We start from the raw sequence: 22127 nt of genomic DNA, 5'->3' as shown, positions 1-22127 counted from the left end.
TATCTTAGATACTGGTGCCACTTTGAAATCGTATCTGTCCATACCACCTGTCAAAGAGTCTCCCTGGTTGTTTTAAGTGTGAATACACTTTATAAGCGACCCCAAACCATCCACCGCCGTCGGCGGCGTCCGCAGTCTTCTCTCTATCTTTAAAAGAAAGAGGACTTTGCGGGCCGCAGCGCGACGCTCTACCGAATAAGCCACGGACACGACTCTGATATCGGTGTCAGTAACGCGCCTTATACCCCCTCCCCCTTCGCTCGCTCCTCCGTTCTCCTCGCTCGCTGCAGCTGCGCGCGCACCCCTCTCTCTCGCGCGCCCGCCTTTTCTCTGTCTCCCGTCGAGAGCGGGTCGTGAGGGGGAGTAAAGTTAAAATCCGTTGGCATTCACCAGTGAGTTAACGTAAACTCCCCCGTGTGATCAAATTGCGATTCCCAGGAACCATTACACCATAAAGGCACCATAGTGTGATTAATAGTGTGATTCGCACAGACCGCGCATAGTGTGATTCGCGCATAGTGTGATTCGCACAGACCGCTCTGCTTGCTGTAATAAATATAATAGTGCGAATTAATAATTACCCCTCATAGCATCACCCCGTGTATTCGCACTTAACCATGTTCACCCTCGGGGAAATGCTTGGGAGTTTTTCCTCGTTACTAGCTATCCTGCACCTCGAAGGGCCCGCTTGCCCCCCCCAAAAAAGCTACTGCGCCTCCTGCAAATCGCCAACCCAACTCATGACCTAGCCGCTTATCGAAGTGAATTCTGTCTCGTTGAAAACCACCCCACCTCTGCACCTCTCCCCTGAAACGCCTCCCTGGGCGCCGCCATAGCCCTCTTTGGCCTTCGCAAATTGGCGTGATCCCTCAAAAATACACTGACAAGGCTGCGCCCTTAGCATTTGTACTCCCACGCGCAGCCCATCATGGCGGTGTTTTTTTTTCCCTCCTGTGAAAAGTTGTATAGTTGGCGACAACTTTTCTTGGCACTGAAGGGAAAGCTACGGAGGCGGAGATCCTGCACATTTAGCACTACGCAAAGTAGTTAATTTTGGCGCGCGTCTCGTAACTCTGTGGATAGTAATGGGAGGGGGGGGGGGGCACCATCAGCGTTTCGTGTTTAGACACAGACGCCGCTCAGCGTTTGAGGTACACATAAAAATGCGGTACTTTTTCACGCATTCGAAAACGCGGAGTTATAAAAGATAAATTAAACGAAATACGAATACCTTACAGGTGTCAGCTGCGTCCTGTCTCAAATAGCTCCACGCAGAAAATAAAGGAACATTCATATTTCACGTTCAAAATACCGGTGCTATACTTCAGAACTACAGTCACTGGCGGTAGGATTCACGTGATTTGGCTCCATAGCTTTCCCTTCAATGCCAAGAAAAGTTGTCGCCGAGTCTAATATACCGCATGGATGATTCACATCAAAAGGTCTTTGTATGAATCATCGTCCCTTTATATTAGCCTTCGGTGTCTTGCTCAATATCCCGTAGTGGCTAACAGGCAAGAAGTCAGGTACAAGCAAGGAGGAACACGTCATCATCGTCTTAGTTGTCCTGCACAAATCAAGTCAGTGACGACATCTCTTCAGCACTACGTATGCGTCATATTCTTTCAAGATGTTGGGCAGCCCAAACCCTGCCGCCGTGCTACTCGTCAGCGCCGCATGCTACGCCGGCAGGATCCTGGTGGACTGGCTTGCCCTGTGGGCTTATCCGTGGTGCGATCACCCGACCAAGTGCTTCGACTACGTCCAGGAACTGGACGCCAGCCTCGACCGTAGCGTAGACCCGTGCGATAACTTCTACGAGCACGTGTGGGCGCACTGGTCTCGCCGGTATGCCGCCTTCACCAGCAACCTCCATCTCCTCCACGCCCGTACGATCAGCTTCTTCCTCCACGAGCTAGAGCGGCCTGCTCCTCAGCATCAGTCAAAGGCAGTGAAGCAGATCGTCTCCGGGTACCAGGCTTGCCGGAAAGCTTTCAATGAACTACGAGAAGATGTCCAGGTGAGTCAATGTTCATATAAGCAGGGACACGTTGCCGGGCCAGTAAGTTCAGATCTATTGCTTTGAGTGCCTCAGGACATGAACAGAGAGAGTTAGCAGAACAATGAGGGTGAGATAAAAGTGTGGTACTCATTATCATACCGCCATTTGTCAAGTATGTTTATTCTTGAGTGAGAATATAATTATTACTTCACCTGTGCATCGCTGTACCGCGGTAGTTCTATGGATACACAATCATGAGTGTGATAAATAGCCAAAATTGCTTGATTTCGATAGTCGAAATCCTCTAGCATCGTTCTAAGGGTCTGTGCACTCCATATAACCACACACTATAGGAGCGTTTCTAGTGCCTTTCACTACTGTGTGGGATAATGCAATGGCTAAAGGAGGCAGGGAGGGGGTTTCATATTGCCTCCCTCGAATTTTTCGCGTTTATATAACGAACCCATGCACGAAATAATGGTTTGATAATGGCAATAATGGTGGAAATAAATTTCGGGCTACGCCACTGGTATTCTAGGCAGCTTATCTATTGTTGATCTTTAGCATTTCCCGCAACATCAACCCAATATTTCGTTTAAAACACAGGTTCTATTCGACATATTCAGCAAGTTCAATGTCACATGGCCGGCTCTGACACTTCCAGAAAACTTCGACGTGATCGAGTACTTGCTCGGCATGTCATTAGACTACAACCTACCGACGCCCGTGTTGCTGACGCTAGAGCCGTACCTGAGGACGGACAGACGCTACGCCCTGTCTATGTACACAAAGCCTACAGGGAATCACGATCCGTTCGATCCGGCAAAGATAGCCGCTTGCATGCCGCTGGTAGCGCCTTCGATAAGCGGCGGCACGGTGTTCAACCTCGGTGAAATCATCTTCTTCGTGTACCTGGACTTGATCTACCACATCGAGGCTTTCACCTGTCTCGACGAAATGATCCCCAGCTACACTACCGTAGAGGCCCTGGCTGACGACGTCAAAGATCAAGCGTCGCTGGACGCCTTGCTCAATGCCATCAACAGGCACTTGCCACAGCACAAGTCCGTGCGCAAGGACGAGGAGGTGCTGACCTTGAAGAACACAGGTCTCGTGCTCAAGGAGTTGCTCAGATCTTCCAAGCAGTCACACTACGTGGATCTGGTGCTGTTCAGTGGCTGGAACATCGTCACAGCCATGAACTTCGGGATGTCGTCGTCCATGTTGAGCTGCGTATCTGGAAAGCCGTCCTTCGGCAATTCCTTCCAGGCTGTGGCGCGCTGCTTGCAAGCGGCGAATGAGGTGATTTGGTTTGCGTTGCGTGTAGTAACCCGCTTGTGGAGTATCCGCTCGCAATATAGAAATATTATTGGCATACTTAGCTGCTAATGTCGTTGCCTCAGCGTGTTGGTACAAAAGTTTGAAGAGAATCAGTGCGATAGGCAATAGCCTAGGTAGAGAAGGACTATACAACGGCACTGTTGCTTGTGTTCTTCTTTGCCTGGTGTTCCGTCTTTCGAGCAGATTCCCTCTAGTATTCATCTTATAATAATAGTTATATCATCTGGGTTTTAACGCCCCAGAACAACGACAAAATTATGAGACACCATAGTGGAGGGCTCTGGAACTTCGAACAACTGGGGTTCTTTGACTTGCGCCACAATCTAAGCACATAGGCCTCACATATTTTCACCCCCATGAAAATACAACCGCCCCAGCCTTGATTTTATTCTGTGACCTTCGGGCCAGTAAGAGAGAGAGAGAGAAAATTTAATGCGGAAAGGCAGGGAGGTTAACCAGAAAACATATCCGGTTTGCTACCCTGCACTGGGGAAAGGGTAAGGGGAAAGGGAGGAAGAGAAGCACAAACACACATACACACACTCGCACACAGTAGTGTCACAATCGTTCTACGAGGCGGGTCGCTCGCAGAAACTTCATCAGCGCCTTCGTTGCTTTCTGGCGTGAAGCTCGATCTTTCCGACATTCCAAGATTGACTGCTCAGAAAATGGCTGGTCGTCGAGGCGAGCAAACACTGCTGAGAGGGACTGTCGCTGAGAGCTGTACTGGGGGCACTGACATAAAATATGTTCAATTGTTTCGTCATTGTCGCAATGGTCGCATGTAGCGCTGTCTCTCATTCCGATGCGGCAGGCAAAAGCGTTCGTGAAAGACACCCCAAGCCACATACGGCAGAGAAGGGTCGTCTCGGATCGGGGTAGGCCAGATGGAATAGTAAGTAAGCGAGCTCCAAAACCACTAGACCAACGCGGCATGGCTCTCGTATCGTTATTTGCAGTGGTCAAGTATTGCACTAGTGTAGACAATGCTTTTATCGTAAGGAAGTGCATCAATGCCTGCGGTCACCGGTATACGGGACTACATCTAGGCCCCTTTTCATGAAGTTCCACCATCACCGTTATTTTTTTTATCTGGTGGCGAATCGCGCGGCAAAGCGATTCCAACCACGGACCTCTTGTGTGCGAGTCTGACGCCCCGCTACGCCAAATTTACAAAATAATGCCCCTTTCGCTACCCACGGCTTCGCTTTGTGTTGGCGTGACATGGCTGCATATAACCATCTAACCAACCTGGCCCAACTGCCCTTATACGAATAGTTTCGGTTTTGCTTGCGCAGTTTACGCTGAATCTTCACGTCATGACCCAGCAGGGGATCACGTCGGCACAGCACGCAGCGGCTTGCTCGTCCACCTCTTATACCATTACTGACTTCGTGGACCAATCTAGGAGGACAGAGGACGATCGAGTAAGCCGAAACCTAAATGTTAAAATTTAAATGTTGCAATGTTTGATGTCGCATGATCCCACCTTGGGCCATGGCGTCTTGATACAGCACATCGTCTCTGGGAAGTAAGTGAAAAAGTCGCTGTACCGTGCTCTTGTGTAAGATCTTTTGGGTATTTTAAACTTTGCAGCATTCTATCAACGCCTGTGAAGAGCCGGATTCTATACTTTAGCGTTGAAAATTAACTTCAGATAAACACTCGAGCACTTTCTAAACACTGTCAGGCCTTCCAAACAGGTGGCACTAATAGGTGCAATATACGCCGCTTGTAGGCTCTGTCAATGTCCATCGTGTGATTTTGACGTGTACCCAGTGGCGGGGCCAGAAATGTTTTGGGGATGGGGGGGCACCCCTTTGAAAGGGCAGTTTTTCGCGCCTATTTTATACCGAAAATTAATTTCGGGAGGGGAAGAAATATAAGCTTGTCGGTTGGGCATGAGTAAACTTTGTCGCTCTTAATGGTGCATTCAGACGACGGACCGAATCCCGATGTGGCGGGACGGACGGCGCGCCACGTGACCTCACATCAGCGATTCCCCTCGTCCGCGACTCGTCCGCGCGGCTCGCGGACGGATGAACCCAACCTGTTTCTCACATCGGGATTCTGGCGGGGGAGAGCCGGTACTTCAGCGGAATAGCTTGGGGTCGGTGGCAACCAGTACACTTTTCGTCTGCTCGCGGCATGTCCTCCATGGCTCGCGGACAGCTGCATGACTGGTCGGCATCATCTACGCTTGAGCATTGTTTACTTAGTTTCCGGAGACTTTGTTCTCAGGTGATTAAATATGCAGAAATCACTTTTGGTGGTTCGGGAAATGTCGCCGCCGTCGCTTAACACGCGAGATTCTTAGCCGTCATGGTGGTGAAATATTCCAACTTCTGCAATCGGCGACGTGCCGCTTCTAAAAAAAAAAAAAGGTGGGAGACACGTTTAGAAGTTCTACAAGTGGGGAATAATGTAGTTGAAAGAATATCCTGCTAGCAACTCCCCTTTCTCCTGAAAGAATAACACTACTCGTTCATTTGTCACAACACGACCGACATCGCAGCCAAGCTTCGCTTCTTGCGCGCATCCATGTTGAATACTCTCAAACCGGTCTGCTGCCAGCGGGCGCAGGTGAGCGCCGAATCTGCTGTCGAGGGTAATCCGGCTGTTTTCCCCTAGGACACCGTCCGTCGTGTGGATGCGCCTGCAGGCGGACCATCCGCGGATTAGCTGTCCGCGTCCACGACAAATCGGGATTCGGTCCGTCGTCTGAATGCACCATAAAGGAACAGTCACACCAACTTTCAAACTCGAGATGTGGCGTTCATTTGATTGCTTGGTGCACACGAGTTTTTTTTTTTTAGCAAAGTATGAGTCCCGGCCGTGAGGCAACGACAGCTTTTTGATGTGTTCACCAAGCCCCAAGGCCATTCCTCATGTGCCTAGTGACGACGTGCGAAAAGCGATGACGTCGTCAATTTTAGTGTTGTCATCGTAGTGCCTACATGTGGTACCGTCTGGTGGCGATGCCTAACTGCCTAGCAACAGCTTCACTTGCTTTGCTCCGCTCTCTTGGTGCACTGGATTCGTGTGAATACAGCGTTTTCATTGTACCGCTTCAGTTGATATGCCCTGGTGACGTGAGCGCGAATGGAATTATCTTAAGCTATGGTCATCGCGAACAAGTACGCAATGCGTGGCTCAGGCGTGTGTCTCCAGCTGCTTCGTCGCTGCTAGGTTCAGCGTCGATTTCAGAGTCACTGCTCAGCAGAGGATCGAGCTGAAAAGGATCCGTCACGCTACAAATCACCATGATTTTATAATTCTCAGTGTCTTTATAGGCACTTGCGGACGAAGATGATGGTGGCGACGACAATGGGGTGGCGAAGACATGCGCGCCAAGCAGACGAAATGTCAACTGAAGGTCACGTCACCATTTACTGAGACCACGTGACGCAATGAGGCGGGACTGCGGGAGGTGGCCGTTTGGCAGTACTGAAACTTGGCGAGCTTTACGCCCGTTTTGAATTGGGTTTTACACTGGTTGTCTTACTAACATATATTACACATAATCGTCCCTCTGTTGCATTTTTTCAACCGAATCATTCCTAGGGTGTTGATAAGTACGCGTTGACACAAAAAACGCGACATGCGTCGAGTTGATGTCACTGCTTCTTTAAGCCTGCGCAATATGAAATAGTGTCATGCACAATGGCCAGTTCACAGTCATTAAAAAACATACTAGTCTTAAATTTCGCAATAAGAAACGGTATAATGCAATAATGCCACTTCACCACTAATTGCAAAAATATCACAGGCGAGACAATGTGCACGTGCGCTTTATACGAGTGATTCTTTTTACCAAATATTTATAATGTTGTATCCGCGTTGAACAGCATGTGCCAGCTCAGTGCATAATATTCAAATCGAATAAGTTAGTGCCAGAATGCACGCTAGTTGGTCGCACGGACGCAAAACCTACGTAAGCAGCTTGACGCATTCAAAAAGGTCTAACAAGGTCAAAAGCATACACTGTGCTGAATAACAGCTCACACAACATATGAAAAAGTAATAGCCATAATTGATGGTTATGTTCCAAAAGCAACATATGGTAATAATGGATGCTAGGAAATTGAGGTGTGAGGCTAGTCGGTTTCGCAGGATTAACATAGGGCAGTGCAGTATTAGGAAAGAGAATATTGGGATGACACACGTCACGAAGTCGACACAAAGATCATGAACTCTCAACCAAGTTTATTGAAGGAAAAATAATTGAACAAAACGTAATCGAGATTTACGAAGGGGCCGAGGGAGCCAGTCTTGTTGAACTGTCTTCTGATTTTACACGTGGGGTGGATACGGGCTATGGCGATGTCTCAAACTAATTTTCCGAGTAGGCTGACTAAATGGATCATGTTGCTTCTAGTTGGTTGTTGTACTACGCTTTTCTTAAGGAACGTTACTTTTGGGGCTCCTGCCACTGCTGCCTTGCTTCGCGCTGTATTGTGGCAACTGTGTTTAGTTTTTTTCACTTCGAAGCAATGCCTGACATTTGTTTTTCTTGCCAGCTTGTCCTGTCAGATGAATATGGCAATGTCAAACTTTCTGAGTGTACCTGTAAGTTTTCTTAGTGTACCTGATTTGGTGTGTAGCGACACCACGGGCCCGAGCTAACGGGGGAGTTTTGACTCCCTCCCACGCCTAGCCATGCGTGGCTTTGCCGTGTCCGGGGAAAAGGGGATCCTGGGGGTTGAGCTTACGCTGGATGATTGGACCTTTAAGGCCCCCCGGCAGAAGCAACACACCCCTTTGGCCCCAGCTTCACGTAGACGGCACCCCTGGGCTGACCCACCCAGGGGAAATCGGCAGTCGCCTTTTCCTATCTCTCTCTTTCTACATCTTCATCTTTATCTCTCACTTTTTATCGGTCCTGTCATCTTCTCTTTTCCGTTTACTTCCGAATTTCCTGGCGGCGAGGGTTAACCTTGTGTAGTTACCCAACCTTGGGTAGTTATATTCGGTTATAGCGGCGATACATGGCTGGCGTCTCCAAGTGTTCATTATTCAACCTTGTAGCGTCCCCTTGTTGGGCTCGGTGGTGGGCGGCCACCATCGCCGCCGAATTCAGAATGCTTCTTATGGAAAACTTTTTTCCTGCACTCCCTAATTGCCGCCTGAAAAGATGGCGCACCGATGACAGCTTCTTTACTGCACAGCCTAAACAGACCTTCCCCAAGTACCATGTAATCCACAGCCAAAAAGAAAAGAAAACAGTTCGATCTATTTCACCATTTATTGTCTCGAAAACGCTCACAAATGTAATTGGCCCTGGCTATAAAGTAACTAAGATGGGGATTGGCGATCTCCTTCTAGAAGTTCGCGACAAGACTCAGTACGACAAGCTCACAAAACTCGTTTCATTTGATAACATCCCAATATCAGTGGGCCCATATAGGTCGATGAACACAGTGCGTGGTGTCATATCTGATGATGACCTCCTCGAGCTGTCTGAAAGTGAATTGCTCGAAGGCTGGCAAAAACAAAATGTAGTGAAAGTACAAAGAATAATAATCAGGCGAGATAATAAACAGATCCCAACAAAGCACATCAGAGTTACCTTCGGTACAAGCAACCTTCCCGACTCTATTGAAACTGGTTACTGCAAGCTTCCCGTCAGACCTTATATACCGAATCCTCGCCGATGTTTCAAGTGTCAGCGCTTCGGACACGGATCCCAAACGTGCAGAGGGCGCGCTAGGTGCGCGAAGTGCGCATCTTGTGAACATGTATCCGAAAAGTGCACTTCAGAAGCCCGTTGCGCTAACTGTGAAGGAGATTGCGCTGCCTACTCCCGATCATGCCCTGCATGGAAAAAGAGAAACAAATATTAGAGCTTAACGTCAAGTTCAACCTGTCATTTCAAGAGGCACGTCAACGTTTTTCTACACACAATAACTCTGAACTTTCCTTCGCCGACGTGGCGCGTCAAGGCGCCGTGCCACGTCTTTCGGCACCCGCGAGATTCACACCAAGTGTGACTGCGGTTGTGCCAGAAGCGCCTCCGGCTGGAGCAGTCTGTACTGCTCCGCCTCCTGTTCAAAAGGGCCAGCAAACTCCTGAGACTGCTGGACCACGGACCACTTCAAGTACAGTCAGGTACGAAACTGCCATAAACGTGCCTGCCAAGCAGGCACCATCCACCACCTCAGAAGAGGTGATGGACACAAGCCATACTCCTCCGGCGCCCCACACGCCGAAGGAAAGGCGCAGCTCTTTGGAGCGAAGCAAGAAAGAGAAAACCCGTATTACAGGGCCCCAACAGGCCCTGTAACTTAAGGCAACGTTTCTGTACACACAGCACTTAACTACATTAAAAATGGAGACACAAATTTTACAGTGGAATGTCAGAGGACTACTGAAAAACCTTGACGATGTTCAAGAACTTTTACGTAAAAAAGTCACCAAAAGTGCTGTGTGTACAAGAAACACACCTAAAACCCAAGATCACTAATTTTCTACGCCAGTATATCATTTTTCGAAAGGACAGGAATGAAGCCGTCACGTCATTTGGTGGTGTGACCAATATAGTAAATCAAGGGATTGCATGTACCCATCTACCACTCGAAACATCTCTTGAAGCAGTGGCTATTCGTGTAGTCCTCCTGAACAAACTCGTGACCATTTGCTCTGTCTACATACCTCCACACTACCATCTTGAAAAACGTGAATTTCAGTCCCTAATAGATAAACTTCCAGAACCTTATATCCTCCTTGGAGATTTCAATGCACATAGCAATCAATGGGGTGACTCTCGCTGCGATGCTCGAAGTTGCCTGATTGAACAGTTCCTTTTTACTTCTGGCGCATGCCTTTTAAATCGGAAAGAGTCCACATACTACTGCCTTGCCAGCAATACCTACTCGTCAATAGACCTTAGCGTTGTCTCACCATTCCTCCTTCCTTTACTGACATGGAATGTCATCAATAATCCTTACGGAAGTGACCACTTTCCCGTAACGCTAAGCACACCCACATCAAATGAATATCACCCACAGGTCCTCAGATGGATCACTGACAAAGCTGATTGGAAACAGTTCTCGCAGATTACTCACTTAAGTTGGACTGACCTATCTGGTTTAAACATAGATGCAGCTGTACAATACTTTTCTGCTTTTCTGACCAACGCTTCGATGAAATGTCTCCCGCAAACTTCTGGACTGCCTGGCAAGCGACGTGTCCCATGGTGGAATACTGAATGTCGCTATGCACGCAAACAACAAAACAAAGCGTGGAGATTGCTACGGGACTCGCCGACAGCAGAGAATCTTGAAAGTTTTAATAAAATGAAGTCCCAAGGCTGGAGAACGCGCCGGCAGGCTCGCAGAGAAAGCTGGCATAAGTTTTTATCAGGTATCACTTCATATACACAAGAAACTAAAGTCTGGAACATGGTTCGCAAGGTAACAGGACGACACGCATCTCCACTACCTCTCGTAGACACACAAGGGGACACCTTGGAAGACCAGGCGAACTTCCTCGGTGCCCACTTCGAAGAGGTGTCCAGTTCATCGCATTATACTGCAGCTTTTCAACGACACGAAAAGAAAATCGAAAAAGAGAAACTTCCGCGAAAATCCTATAAACATGAGTCGTACAACAACCCTTTCAGTTTGGCCGAGTTACAAGTATCGCTACATGTTTGCAATAGATAAGCTCCAGGTTCGGACCGTATAGTATACGAAATATTAAAACAACTGTGAAACACAAAAAAACCCTGCTTTCCCTGTATAACTCATTCTGGTTTTCCGGTGAAATCCCTTCTGCGTGGAAAGAAGCCATTATTATTCCGATTTTAAAGCAAAGCAAGGATCCATCTTCCGTTAGTAGTTACAGGCCAATCGCACTTACAAGTTGCATGTGTAAACTTTTTGAAAAAATGATAAATCGCAGACTTGTACATTACCTTGAAACGAACAATCTGCTCGACCCATTCCAATGCGGGTTTCGAGAGGGTAGATCCACCACTGACCACCTCGTGCGTATCGAGACACAGATCCGAGATGCCTTCGTCCCGAACAATACTTTCTTTCTGTGTTCCTCGACATCGAAAAAGCCGATACGACTTGGAGATTCGGAATATTAAGAGACCTGTCAAATCTTGGTGTGCGTGGCAGGATGTTTACTATTATCGAAAGCTACTTGTCCAATCGGACATTCCGTGTCCGTGTGGGCAGTGTTCTCTCCCAAACATTTGTTCAGGAAACAGGCGTGCCGCAAGGTGGTGTACTTAGTTGTACACTTTTTATTATCAAAATGAATTCCTTGCACCTGTCCATCCCCCGCAACATGTTCTATTGTACATGGCTTCAAGTCATGCAACTTGACAACGTGTGAGCGGCAGGTTCAGTTAGGTTTAAACAACGTCTCCAAATGGGCAGAGGAAAACGGATTCCGACTGAACCCACAAAAAAGCACGTGTGTCTTGTTCTCCCGAAAGAGAGGCATGCAGTCAGAACCCGACATGGAACTGAACGGTCAACGTCTGTCTGTAAATGCGGAGCATAAATTCTTAGGCCTAATCTTGGACAACAAGTTGACCTTCGTACCGCACATCAAGTATTTAAAAACAAAATGTTTAAGAGCCATGAATGTTTTAAAAGTGCTGTCACGTACTACGTGGGGTAGTGACAGGCAATGTCTCATGAATTTGTATAAAAGCCTCATTCGCACACGCTTAGATTATGGGGCCGTTGTTTATCAGTCTGCGACTCAAAGTGCTTTGAAGATGCTGGACCCCGTGCACCATTTGGGCATCCGCCTTTCTACGGGTGCTTTTCGCACCAGCCCCGTAGAAAGCCTTTACGTTGAGTCAAATCAGTGGTCACTTCATCTGCAGAGAACTTACATGTCCTTTGTTTATTTTCTTAAGGTGAAAGCAGACAAGAAGCACCCCTCATACTCTACTATTATTGATTTGTCGAGCTCCATTCTGTTTCAAAACAGGCCTTCGATGAGGCAGCCCTTCTCAGTTCGCCTGAAGGACCTAGCTGAGGACACTGGAGTGTCAATTGAACACAGTTTAATGGCTCTTGTAGCATACCCGCCACCATGGCAGTGGCAGACTATAGACTGCGATGTGTCTTTCCTAGAAGTTACAAAACATGCACCTATTGCCCATATCCGAACATTCTTCCTGGAACTTCAACACAAATACACACGTCCTGAGCTCTTTACGCCTCTAAGTCCAACTCCTCTGTGTCCTACGCTGCTGTTGGCCCTTCCTTTTCGGATGCTGGCCCTCTACATCCAGGCACAAGTATCTTCACAGCGGAAGCTTATGCGATACTTGTGGCAGCTAAACACGTCAAACAATTACAAATACAAAAAGCAGTAATTTATAAAGACTCCCTCAGTGTGGTAACGGCTCTGCACAGTCTTAAAAAACAAAAAAACCCTGTCCTCGTCTCACTTTACTCCATTTTATGCACACTCTACACACTCAACCAACATGTTGTAGTGTACTGGGTGCCAGGGCACCTTGAGATTCAGGGCAACGTGATGGCGGATCAGCTTGCTTCATCCGTCCACGAAATCAGTGCCACTACACCCATATCGATCCCGCCCCTTGATCTTAAGCCGTCGCTCAAACGAAAGCTCAGGGACTACTGGCAGAGCAAGTGGGATAGACACACACAAAACAAGCTACACGTTATCAAGCCACACCTCGGCCATTGGCCACCAGTATCAAAATCACGTCTAACAGAGGTAACACTAAGAAGACTCAGGATAGGACACACATACACGACACACACACATCTTTTGTCCGGTGGTGATCCACCATTGTGTGACAAATGTGGTGAGGCATTAACAGTTCTTCACGTTTTAATCCAATGTAAACAATTAGACACTCTAAGAAGACAACACTTTCGGTTACCCTACCGACAACACATACCATTACACCCCACAATGTTCGTCGGTAGGGAACCACTTTTCACCCATAAATCATTGCTAGCTTTTTTAAGAGATGTCGGTTTTTACCATGTAATATACCCAGGCATTGCGTAGCGTGACCTCTCAGGAGAGGTTGCTGGTGCAGTGACTACATTTAAAAGCACTTGCCTCGCAGCCCTTGGACACAAGGGCGCTGATGAGGCACTTGTGCTAGTGCCAAATATTTTTACATGTTTTTATTATCAAAACCTTTGTCACCCTTTTTACTATGCATATCACGCCACTGTCATGATCTTAATACTTATGTTTTTACCCGCATTATCGCGAGGAATTTTAAGGCCCCTATACAGCCACGCAACATATCATTGTCCGCATCTCTACTCATCGAAATGGCGCTCCTTGACCATCAATTGGCCCTTGCGCCACAAAGCGCCACACATCATCATCTTAGTGTACCTGAGCCCTCGGTTCTCGTCTCTTCTAGCCCCTCCAGTCGTTTGCGTTGTTAATAAGCACTTTCTTCGTCTACCATGCAGCACCAATAAACTGAACCAAGTACTTTGTCAAACGCTACCATTTTGACAAGTGTGCCAGAATTTTAGAGAAGTCCTACAAGGCAAAACCTGAAAGTACAAAATAAAAACTAGGCGTTGTGTAAGCCGTAGGAGTGCCAGAAAATATAATAAAAGTGGGGAGGATTCCTCCGATGTGAATGTCGCTGCAGTTCTTGTATGAGCTCTAAACTCAAGAAACTTCCTCCACCCATAGAAGAGGTCGAGGGTATGGAACAATCATTTATGTTCACGTCTAGCACGTTTGATGATCTGAAAAATATGATGAGTGCCCAGGAAAGTGAAATAAAAATACTAAGTAATACAGTTTCTGAATTAGAAAGTAAAGACAGTATTAATCACTCGCTGCAAGCTAAGTTTCATAAGAAATGTGCGATCTAGGGTAAAAGTCACCAACTAAACTTGAAAGTTCAGGAGTGCCTGCTGTGCAGGGCGAACAACCTTGTGTCAGTTCTAAACTAGGTCATCGACAAGCTTGATGTCCCACCTCTTTCTCAAAAGGACATAGTCTGTGCCCATAGGCTGCCTACACGACAGGATAACATTCCAGCAATAACTATTCGGTTTCCCGGACAGTCAATCAAGGATATTTGGATGAGGAATGAAAGCGAGCTGAAGAATACACAGCTACGCATATTCATCCAGAATAATCTAAACCGGCACAGCAGGCAACTCTAGAGCATGAAAGGATTGGGCTTGAGAAAACAGCTTTACGATTGCATGGTATGAGCACAGAAAAGTGTTCCTCCTAAAATGTGAAAGGGCATGTGGAGTGCGTGTTAAATATTCAGATGACCTTATCAGTTTGCTACTACGCTAAACTGCATGCCATGTTATATTCCAACAAGAATGCCCAACTTGATGGCTGTGAGAGAATACTACTTGCCCAGTGCCTGTGAATTGAACACAAAAATAGTTGATTGATTGATTGATTGATTCATTGATGCATTGATGCACTCATTCAGTCAGTCAATAAACTTGGTTTATAGTTAGTGCTTGTCATGTCAACTTCTTAACATGTGTCCTCCTTAAACTCTTTTGTCCCAGTCTCTGTAGCGCAACATTTTGATCACGATAAGGGACGTCGTAGTGGAGGGCTCTTGGTATTACTTAGTATTCTTTAAGTGCGCCTCTATCCACACACATGGGCCTCTGCCTTTCGCCTCCACCAATGTGTGACAGCCGGGTCCGACATTCAATCTTGCGAACCTTCAGGTCAGCACCCAAGCACCATAGCCACTAGACAACCAAGGTGCGTGAATCATAAGTAGCACTTCTCGCGTGATTGTAATCATAACTAATAGACAACTATTATCGCGTATGACAAAATAAGCCCTTAGGTTTTCCACTTTTTTCGTTCATTCTGAAGTGATACGACATTTGTGACACGCTGAACCGCAGGTGGCCGGCTACGCCTTAGCCCGCTTTTTCGTCGACAGCGTGGAGCAGGCAGAGGCAGTGCGCAACTCGGCAGACACGTGGAACGCCCTGTGCGATGCCACGGAGCGCAACTTCGCCACTCTGTCATGGATGGACGAGTCCACCGCAGCGGGCGCCATGGGTCACGTGGGTGATCTCGTTCCCATCATACCTTTGCCGGTGCACATGAACAGTACTGAGGCCCTAGACGCCTTCTACGACTACCTGGTAAAGGACCAGTCGCTGCCCTCCTTCCAGTGGTACATCCGGTCTAGGCAGCAGAGATCAGACAAGTACAAGCGCCTCATTCGCGAAGACCCAAAAGTGACAGTGTACCGCGAAGACATACCGCTTAGCTCGACAGATGTAAACGCCTTCTACCTGCCGCTATTCCACATCATGGTCATACTGCCGGCCATCATGGTTCCGCCGTTCGTGCCCAACGGGGTCGCTCGAACGGTGACCTACGAATCCATCGGCAAGATCCTAGGTCACGAGCTGTCGCATGCGTTAGACCCGCAGTTCAGCTCTCTTACCAGGACCGGTAACACCGCGAGCTGGTGGTCGAAGCAGTCTTTCGAGAGCTTTCTTGGGAAGCAGCGCTGCGTGGATTCTCAGCTAGCCAACTACACTGACAGTGAGGTACACGCTTAGAGAAGTCCTACAAGGGAAAATCTGAAAGTACAAAATAAAAACTAGGCGTTGTGTAAGCCCGTTGTGAAGACCATCTTTTTCAATCATTCGGTTTTTCGACGTTTTGACGCGTTTAAAACACTTATATTCGCCATGATTTTGAGAAAAAATGACAAGACTATAGCTTTTGGAAATTTTCCATTTTTCAAGGTTGGATTTGATGCTGATAAATCGTTTTTAGGATCTTTTTCAGACAAAACGGCGACCTTATAGCCTTCAGAGGGCTTCTATCTTTCGCATTTTCGATGTTTTAACGCGTTTTAAATCATTTAAAGTTGCCTTGATTTTGAGAAAAAATGGCAAGATTATAGCATTTGGAAATTTTCGATTTTTCAAGGTTGCATCAAATGCTGATAAATCGTTTTTAGGACCTTTTTCAGACAAAATTACGACTTTATATCCTTCGGAGAGCTTCTATCTTTCGCTTTTTCGACGTTTGAACGCGTTTTAAATCATTTATAGCTGCCATAATTTTGAGAACAAATGGCAAGACAATAAATAGCCTTTGGAAATGTTTCATTTCTCAAGGTTGTGTCGAATGCTGATAAATCGTTTTTAGGACCTTTTTCAGACAAATTGACGACTTTATAGCCTTCGGAGAGCTTCTATTTTTCGCCTTTTCGTCGTTTTAACGCGTTTTAAATCATTTATAGCTGCCATAATTTTGAGAACAAATGGCAAGACTATAACCTTTGGAAATTTTTCATTTTTCAAGGTTGTGTCGAATGCTGATAAATTGTTTTTAGGACCTTTTTCAGACACATTCAGGACTTTTTAGCCTTCGGAGAGCTTCTATCTTTGCCCTATTCGATGTTTTAACGCGTTTTAAATGATTTATAGCTGCCATAATTTTGAGAAAAATTGGCAAGACTATAGCCTTTGGAAATTTTCGATTTTTCAAGGTTGCATCAATTGCTGATAAATCGTTTTTAGGGCCCTTTTGAGACAAATTGAGGACTTTTTAGCCTTCGGAGAGCTTCTATATTTCGATTTTTTGACGTTTTGACGCGTTTCAAATCCTTTACACTTGGCATAATTTTGAGAAAGAATGGCAACACTACAGCCTTTGGACCAACTTTTACACCATTTTATCAAGCCGTGGCAGTAGCACAGCGGATTCTTTCGTCGGCACTCACGCGCGTCGGACGCAGGAATCATGTGCTCCGTAGGAGCGGCGTTTGCGGCAGATACTAGCCGCGAAAACAGGTCTTTTGATGACGATAAGGAATATCAAGTTGTGTTGCCAACCCTTCCTACAGGACGAATTGTTTTAAATACGGTTTTTCTGCACGCTGACGTACGAGCCCGACCTTATCGAGTGGAAGGTTTCCGTGACACCTTGGCCAGCCTGCGACTGCTCCCCGAAGTGGTTGCTTTGGGGGCATATAAGATGAGCCACGTGTGGGCGGTAACGTTCAAGAACATGGACGCTGTCAAGACGATTCTATCGCAAGGCGATATCAAGGTAAAAAATTGTCGCTGTCTTGTCATTGATCCGGCAAACCAGGATGTGCGTATGAAAGTGCACTGGCTGCTGCACAATGTTCTCGATGAGGATGTGCGACGTGCTTTCGAGCCGTACGGCCAAGTGGTTGACGTCAACAGAGAGCGGTGGCGTGTAAACGGCATCAGCGAAAAAGGCTCCACTACCCGTATTGTGACACTTCGGTTGAAAGTGGGCGTCAAAATTGAAGACCTGCCTCACCAAGTGAACGTAAGCGGTGAGCAAGCTTTGGTGGTTGTTCCGGGCAGAGCGCCAGTGTGCTTACGCTGTCGAGCAAACGGGCACATACGGCGAGATTGCCGTGTGCCACGCTGTGGTGCCTGCCGAAGATTTGGCCACGAGGAGAACGACTGCACGTTGTCTTATGCCAGCGTCACCGGACCTCCGAGTGGCAACGACCACGCAGAGCTGTTAATGAATGAGCATGAAGCTGAAGAGGCAGCGAGCGCGACTGCGAGGAAGGAAGAGGCGACCCCTGAATTGGTGAAACTGAGCAGGCCTAGTAGGATGGACAATGAAAAGGTCGAGAACAAGGCATCCGAACCACAGCCAGAAAAACCGATAACGACAGACAAGCCAGAACAGCACCTGCCGACTGTGAAGGCTCCCAGCGACGCAGACACACTGCAAGACGACATGGAAATCAGCGACAACGCAGGCAGTGGACTAGCTGGAAAGCGACCAAGAGACATTGTTGGGGAAGACTTCACTACCTCAGGAGACGTTGGTGGAGAAGAACCACCAGCAAAAACCATAGGAATGAGGCGACCAACGTTGAAGCCACGGCCGAACTTGCAGACTAATCCACGGGCGGAGGCCAAGCAGCCTTCGCAAAAGCTTCCTGGGACTTGAGTTTTTTGTGCCTTTTTTCCGGATGGAGAGTAACCCGTAAGTGAACGGAGTTTACGCACACCATGCCTCTGTAAAACCTGGACCGATTGCCGCAAAATTTTCAGTAAAACTAAAGCCGTTTTTTTTAGAAACGTTCACCTAAAGTAAACACTGTGTTTTGTACTCCCTTACCTAAACAAAAATCATGGCTTTCAATATAGAGTCAGCCTTACGCGTCGCAACTTTTAACGTTAGAGGTTTACGCTCGAAGAGGCGACAGTATCAGTTACGTCGTTTGTTTCTTGAAAATGACGTTGATATCGCCGCTGTGCAGGAAACGAAAATTGAATCTGAAGAACAGATGGACACCATATTTTTGAACTTCCGCTCCAGATACAATATATGTGTGAGTCATTCTGTAGGTACTTCAGGCGGATGTCTTCTCTTTATAAGGAACACAATTGGCATTGTCGAAAAAAGTGTACACAGTGATAATGAAGGGCGATTAATTGCATGTGATTTTCTTCTTTCCGGCATTAGTTGGCGCGTTGTGTGCGTATATGCGCCAAATAGACAACAAGATAGGAAAATATTATTCGAAAGTCTTGATACGTATCTATCATGCGAGAAGGCAGTTATACTTCTAGGCGATTTCAACTGTGTGTGTAATGCCGAAGACAGGGCATGTAAAAACTTTGTACGTGACTCTAGCGCCTTGGTATTGGATTCAATGACGCGTGAGCGGAACTTGGATGACGTGGGATATGTACTGGCGCAGGGTACTCACTATACGCATTACCAGCTCAACAGTAAAGCTAGACTTGACAGAGCATACGTGTCTACGTCCCTGCTTCCTATGTGTCAGGGCTACGCAGTGAAGAATGTTTCATTTAGTGACCATAGTCTAGTAATTTTCACCATTAATAAAAAAGAAAAGCCCAAATTCAATTGGGGACTCTGGAAGTTAAATGAAAAGCTACTCGAGGATGAGAAGTTTGTAGAAAATGCTGAAAAGGAATTAAAAGAAGTGGCGAAAGGTGACGCAAGTAGTTCAATTTACACATGGGAGTGCTTCAAGGAAAAAGTAAAAATAGAAGCAATTGGAAGATCAGTTTCAATAAAACGCACTAACCTGAAAAAAGAAAGACAACTGCAATGTGAGCTTGATTTTTTGCTATGTCAAGAATGCGCGCAACCAGGAGAGCGCAGTAAAGAAATAAGAAGAGTGAAGCAAGAATTAGAAGCCGTAGATACGGAAAGGTACAGAGGAGCGGTGGTACGCGCACGCGCAGAATGATTATGGTGTGGCGAGGTTCCCACAAAACGTGCCGTCACAGATGAAAAGAGCTACGCGACAAGAAACGAGATAAGGGCGATAGAACACAAAACTGAAGTCACCACAGATAAAACCGAGATTGAGCGCGCGTTTGTGGAATATTTCCAAGAACTGTTGGGAGGCGTCAGAGCGGACACGAGTACCTATAGTCGGCGTTTCTTGTCACTTATGCCGAAGCTTGAGGATGACGTAAAAGCGAGATTAGAAACACCCATCTCGGTCAGAGAAGTCGAAATCACCATTGAAAAAATGAAAAACGGTAAAACACCTGGTCCAGATGGACTAGGTGTAGCATTCTATAAGAAATTTAAAAATCTTGTGGCAGAAGCTTTGTGGAATGTGTTCGATGAGGCATACGAGAGGAAAGAGTTGCCAATATCTTTTCGGAGAACACACATCGTGTTAATCCCAAAAACTGAAGATCCCAGGAAACAGCTGTCCGTCACATCCTACAGACCCATAACCCTAGCGAATGTTGACTACAAAATATTCATGGGTGTTTTGGCCAGGCGAATTCAAACAGTGATTAAAAAAATAGTCGGACCACATCAGACTTGTGGCATAAAAGGCAGAACAATTATGACGAACATTCATATCGCCCGAAATATGTTAGAATGCTGCGATGAGTTTGACGGTAAAGTAGCTATGCTACAAATCGATCTCGAGAAGGCATTTGACCGCGTGAACCATGACATACTTTTCAGCATTCTTGACTATGTCAATATAGGGTCTGTGGTGTTGGAAGGGGTCCGAATGGCGTACACGGGATGCACTACAAAAATTGTAATAAACAAACAGCTTAGTGATAATATACAAGTCTTATCGAGTGTAAAACAAGGATGCCCTGCATCAGCACTGCTTTTTGCTATCTATTTAGAACCTCTATGCCAGAAAGTGATACAGAATGATCAGGTGCGGGGGTTTCATTTGATGTCTGCAGAGGTCAAAATACTTAGTTACGCCGACGATATTGCTGTGTTCTGCGAAGATCGGGAGAGTATTAGAGAAGCACTAAACGATGTGAAATTCTTCTGTGATTGCACTGATAGTAGAGTCAACTGGAGTAAATGTCTTGGAATATGGCACGGAAATTGGCAGAACACACCATCAATATTTGAAAGCATTACATGGAAGGTTATACCTGACAAGTACTTAGGGGTACCTCTCCAAGACTACAGAGACACAACAGAATATTGGAAACGAGAGACAGAACAACTAAGAGACAAGACAAAAAACGTGGGGTGGGCGCGATTTCTCAATGTTTACGAGGTCAACAGTGAGCAACATATTTCTTATTTCACGAGTATGGTATGTTTTACAAGTGCTATTCATGTCACGTGTTGCTGTACAAAAGCTACACAGAGTGTTCGCAGTGTTTATCTGGGCGTCCACGTGGGAAAGGACAAGCCGAACGAATCTGTTCCGTTCTGTGAAAAGTGGGGGGCTTGGTCTTGTACACTTGTTCCTGAGACAGATAGTATCTATGTTTGTTTTTTTACGAGATCAAGATGATCGTTTTTCGAGAACGTTGATACATGTGCGGCTGTCCCATTTTTTGCCTGATTTCATTGTAACCACTGTCAATGGGGTGACAAAAAGACCTAAGGGGTACATGAAAGAAGTGATTGCTGCTGTGGAAATATTGAGAGTGCGATTTTCGATGGAGTATCTCTCTAGGGTTTCGCGAAAAAGACTGTACAAGGACCTTGTAGAAACCATGTTGCCAGAGCCTCTGTATAGAACATTGTACCCTAATGGGCCCGGGGATGACGTCTTGAAAAGAGTGAAGAAGATGCCAATTAGACCATCAATGAAGACATTCTTTTTCAAACTTCACAGCGGCACACTCCCTACCAATCCATGGCTGCGAGAAAAAGGAATATTCGTCCCGTCAGTTGATTGCATTATCTGCAGAAAACTCGAGACAGTTGACCACATCTTTCTAGACTGTACCGATGCAGTCTTTCTCTGGGACATCCTTCAAAGGACCCTGAAGAAAGACCTGCCAGTTACACAGTATGGCATCCGTTTTTTGCCAGTCATAAATGTAGGCGGTGTGCCCTACGATATGTTCATGGTATTGGTTCTTCACAGTGTGTGGCGAACACGGATGGCAGTGCGAAACGTAAACGTGAATCCCCGGCCCCCTCGAGAGTACTTCATAGAAAGTGTACAGTATTTGATGACTGCATACGAGGCACAAGATAAGCCAGAGTGGTTGCCATGTTTAGATAAGTTGGTGGGCATAAAGCGTCTGCCTTTTTAACCCCCATGTGCTGGAAGATGTGACAGCACTTTTACACGTGACACTGCACTGTATTCTTATATTGATTTGTACTGTTTGCGAAGCAGGCAATAAAGAAAAAAAAAGTGGCAGTAGCACAGCGGTAAGGTGTTCGTCTCACAATCGAAACAGCAGTGGTTCGAATCCCGCTTGAGTACTCATGTCTAAGAAGTGTTCTTAGACCCTTTAAAGTTTTATTTTCGGAAGTTTATTCGCACATTGTTGAAAGTGACAGATTATTT

General features: G+C 46.5%; 1 protein-coding gene across 1 annotated transcript; it reads left to right on the top strand.

Moving 5' to 3' along the window:
* The first annotated feature begins 1630 nt into the window (after positions 1-1630).
* Positions 1631-15891, top strand: LOC119165307 (uncharacterized). Its single transcript, XM_075870179.1, has 4 exons — positions 1631-2020; positions 2609-3304; positions 4642-4770; positions 15220-15891. Exons 1-4 carry the CDS (start codon positions 1631-1633, stop codon positions 15889-15891), a joined length of 1887 nt encoding a protein of 628 aa, XP_075726294.1.
* The last annotated feature ends 6236 nt before the right edge of the window (positions 15892-22127 follow it).

This window comes from Rhipicephalus microplus, chromosome 8 (genome assembly GCF_043290135.1).
Source record: "Rhipicephalus microplus isolate Deutch F79 chromosome 8, USDA_Rmic, whole genome shotgun sequence".
Lineage (NCBI taxonomy): Eukaryota > Metazoa > Arthropoda > Arachnida > Ixodida > Ixodidae > Rhipicephalus > Rhipicephalus microplus.
This window is presented reverse-complemented; position numbering and strand designations above follow the sequence as displayed.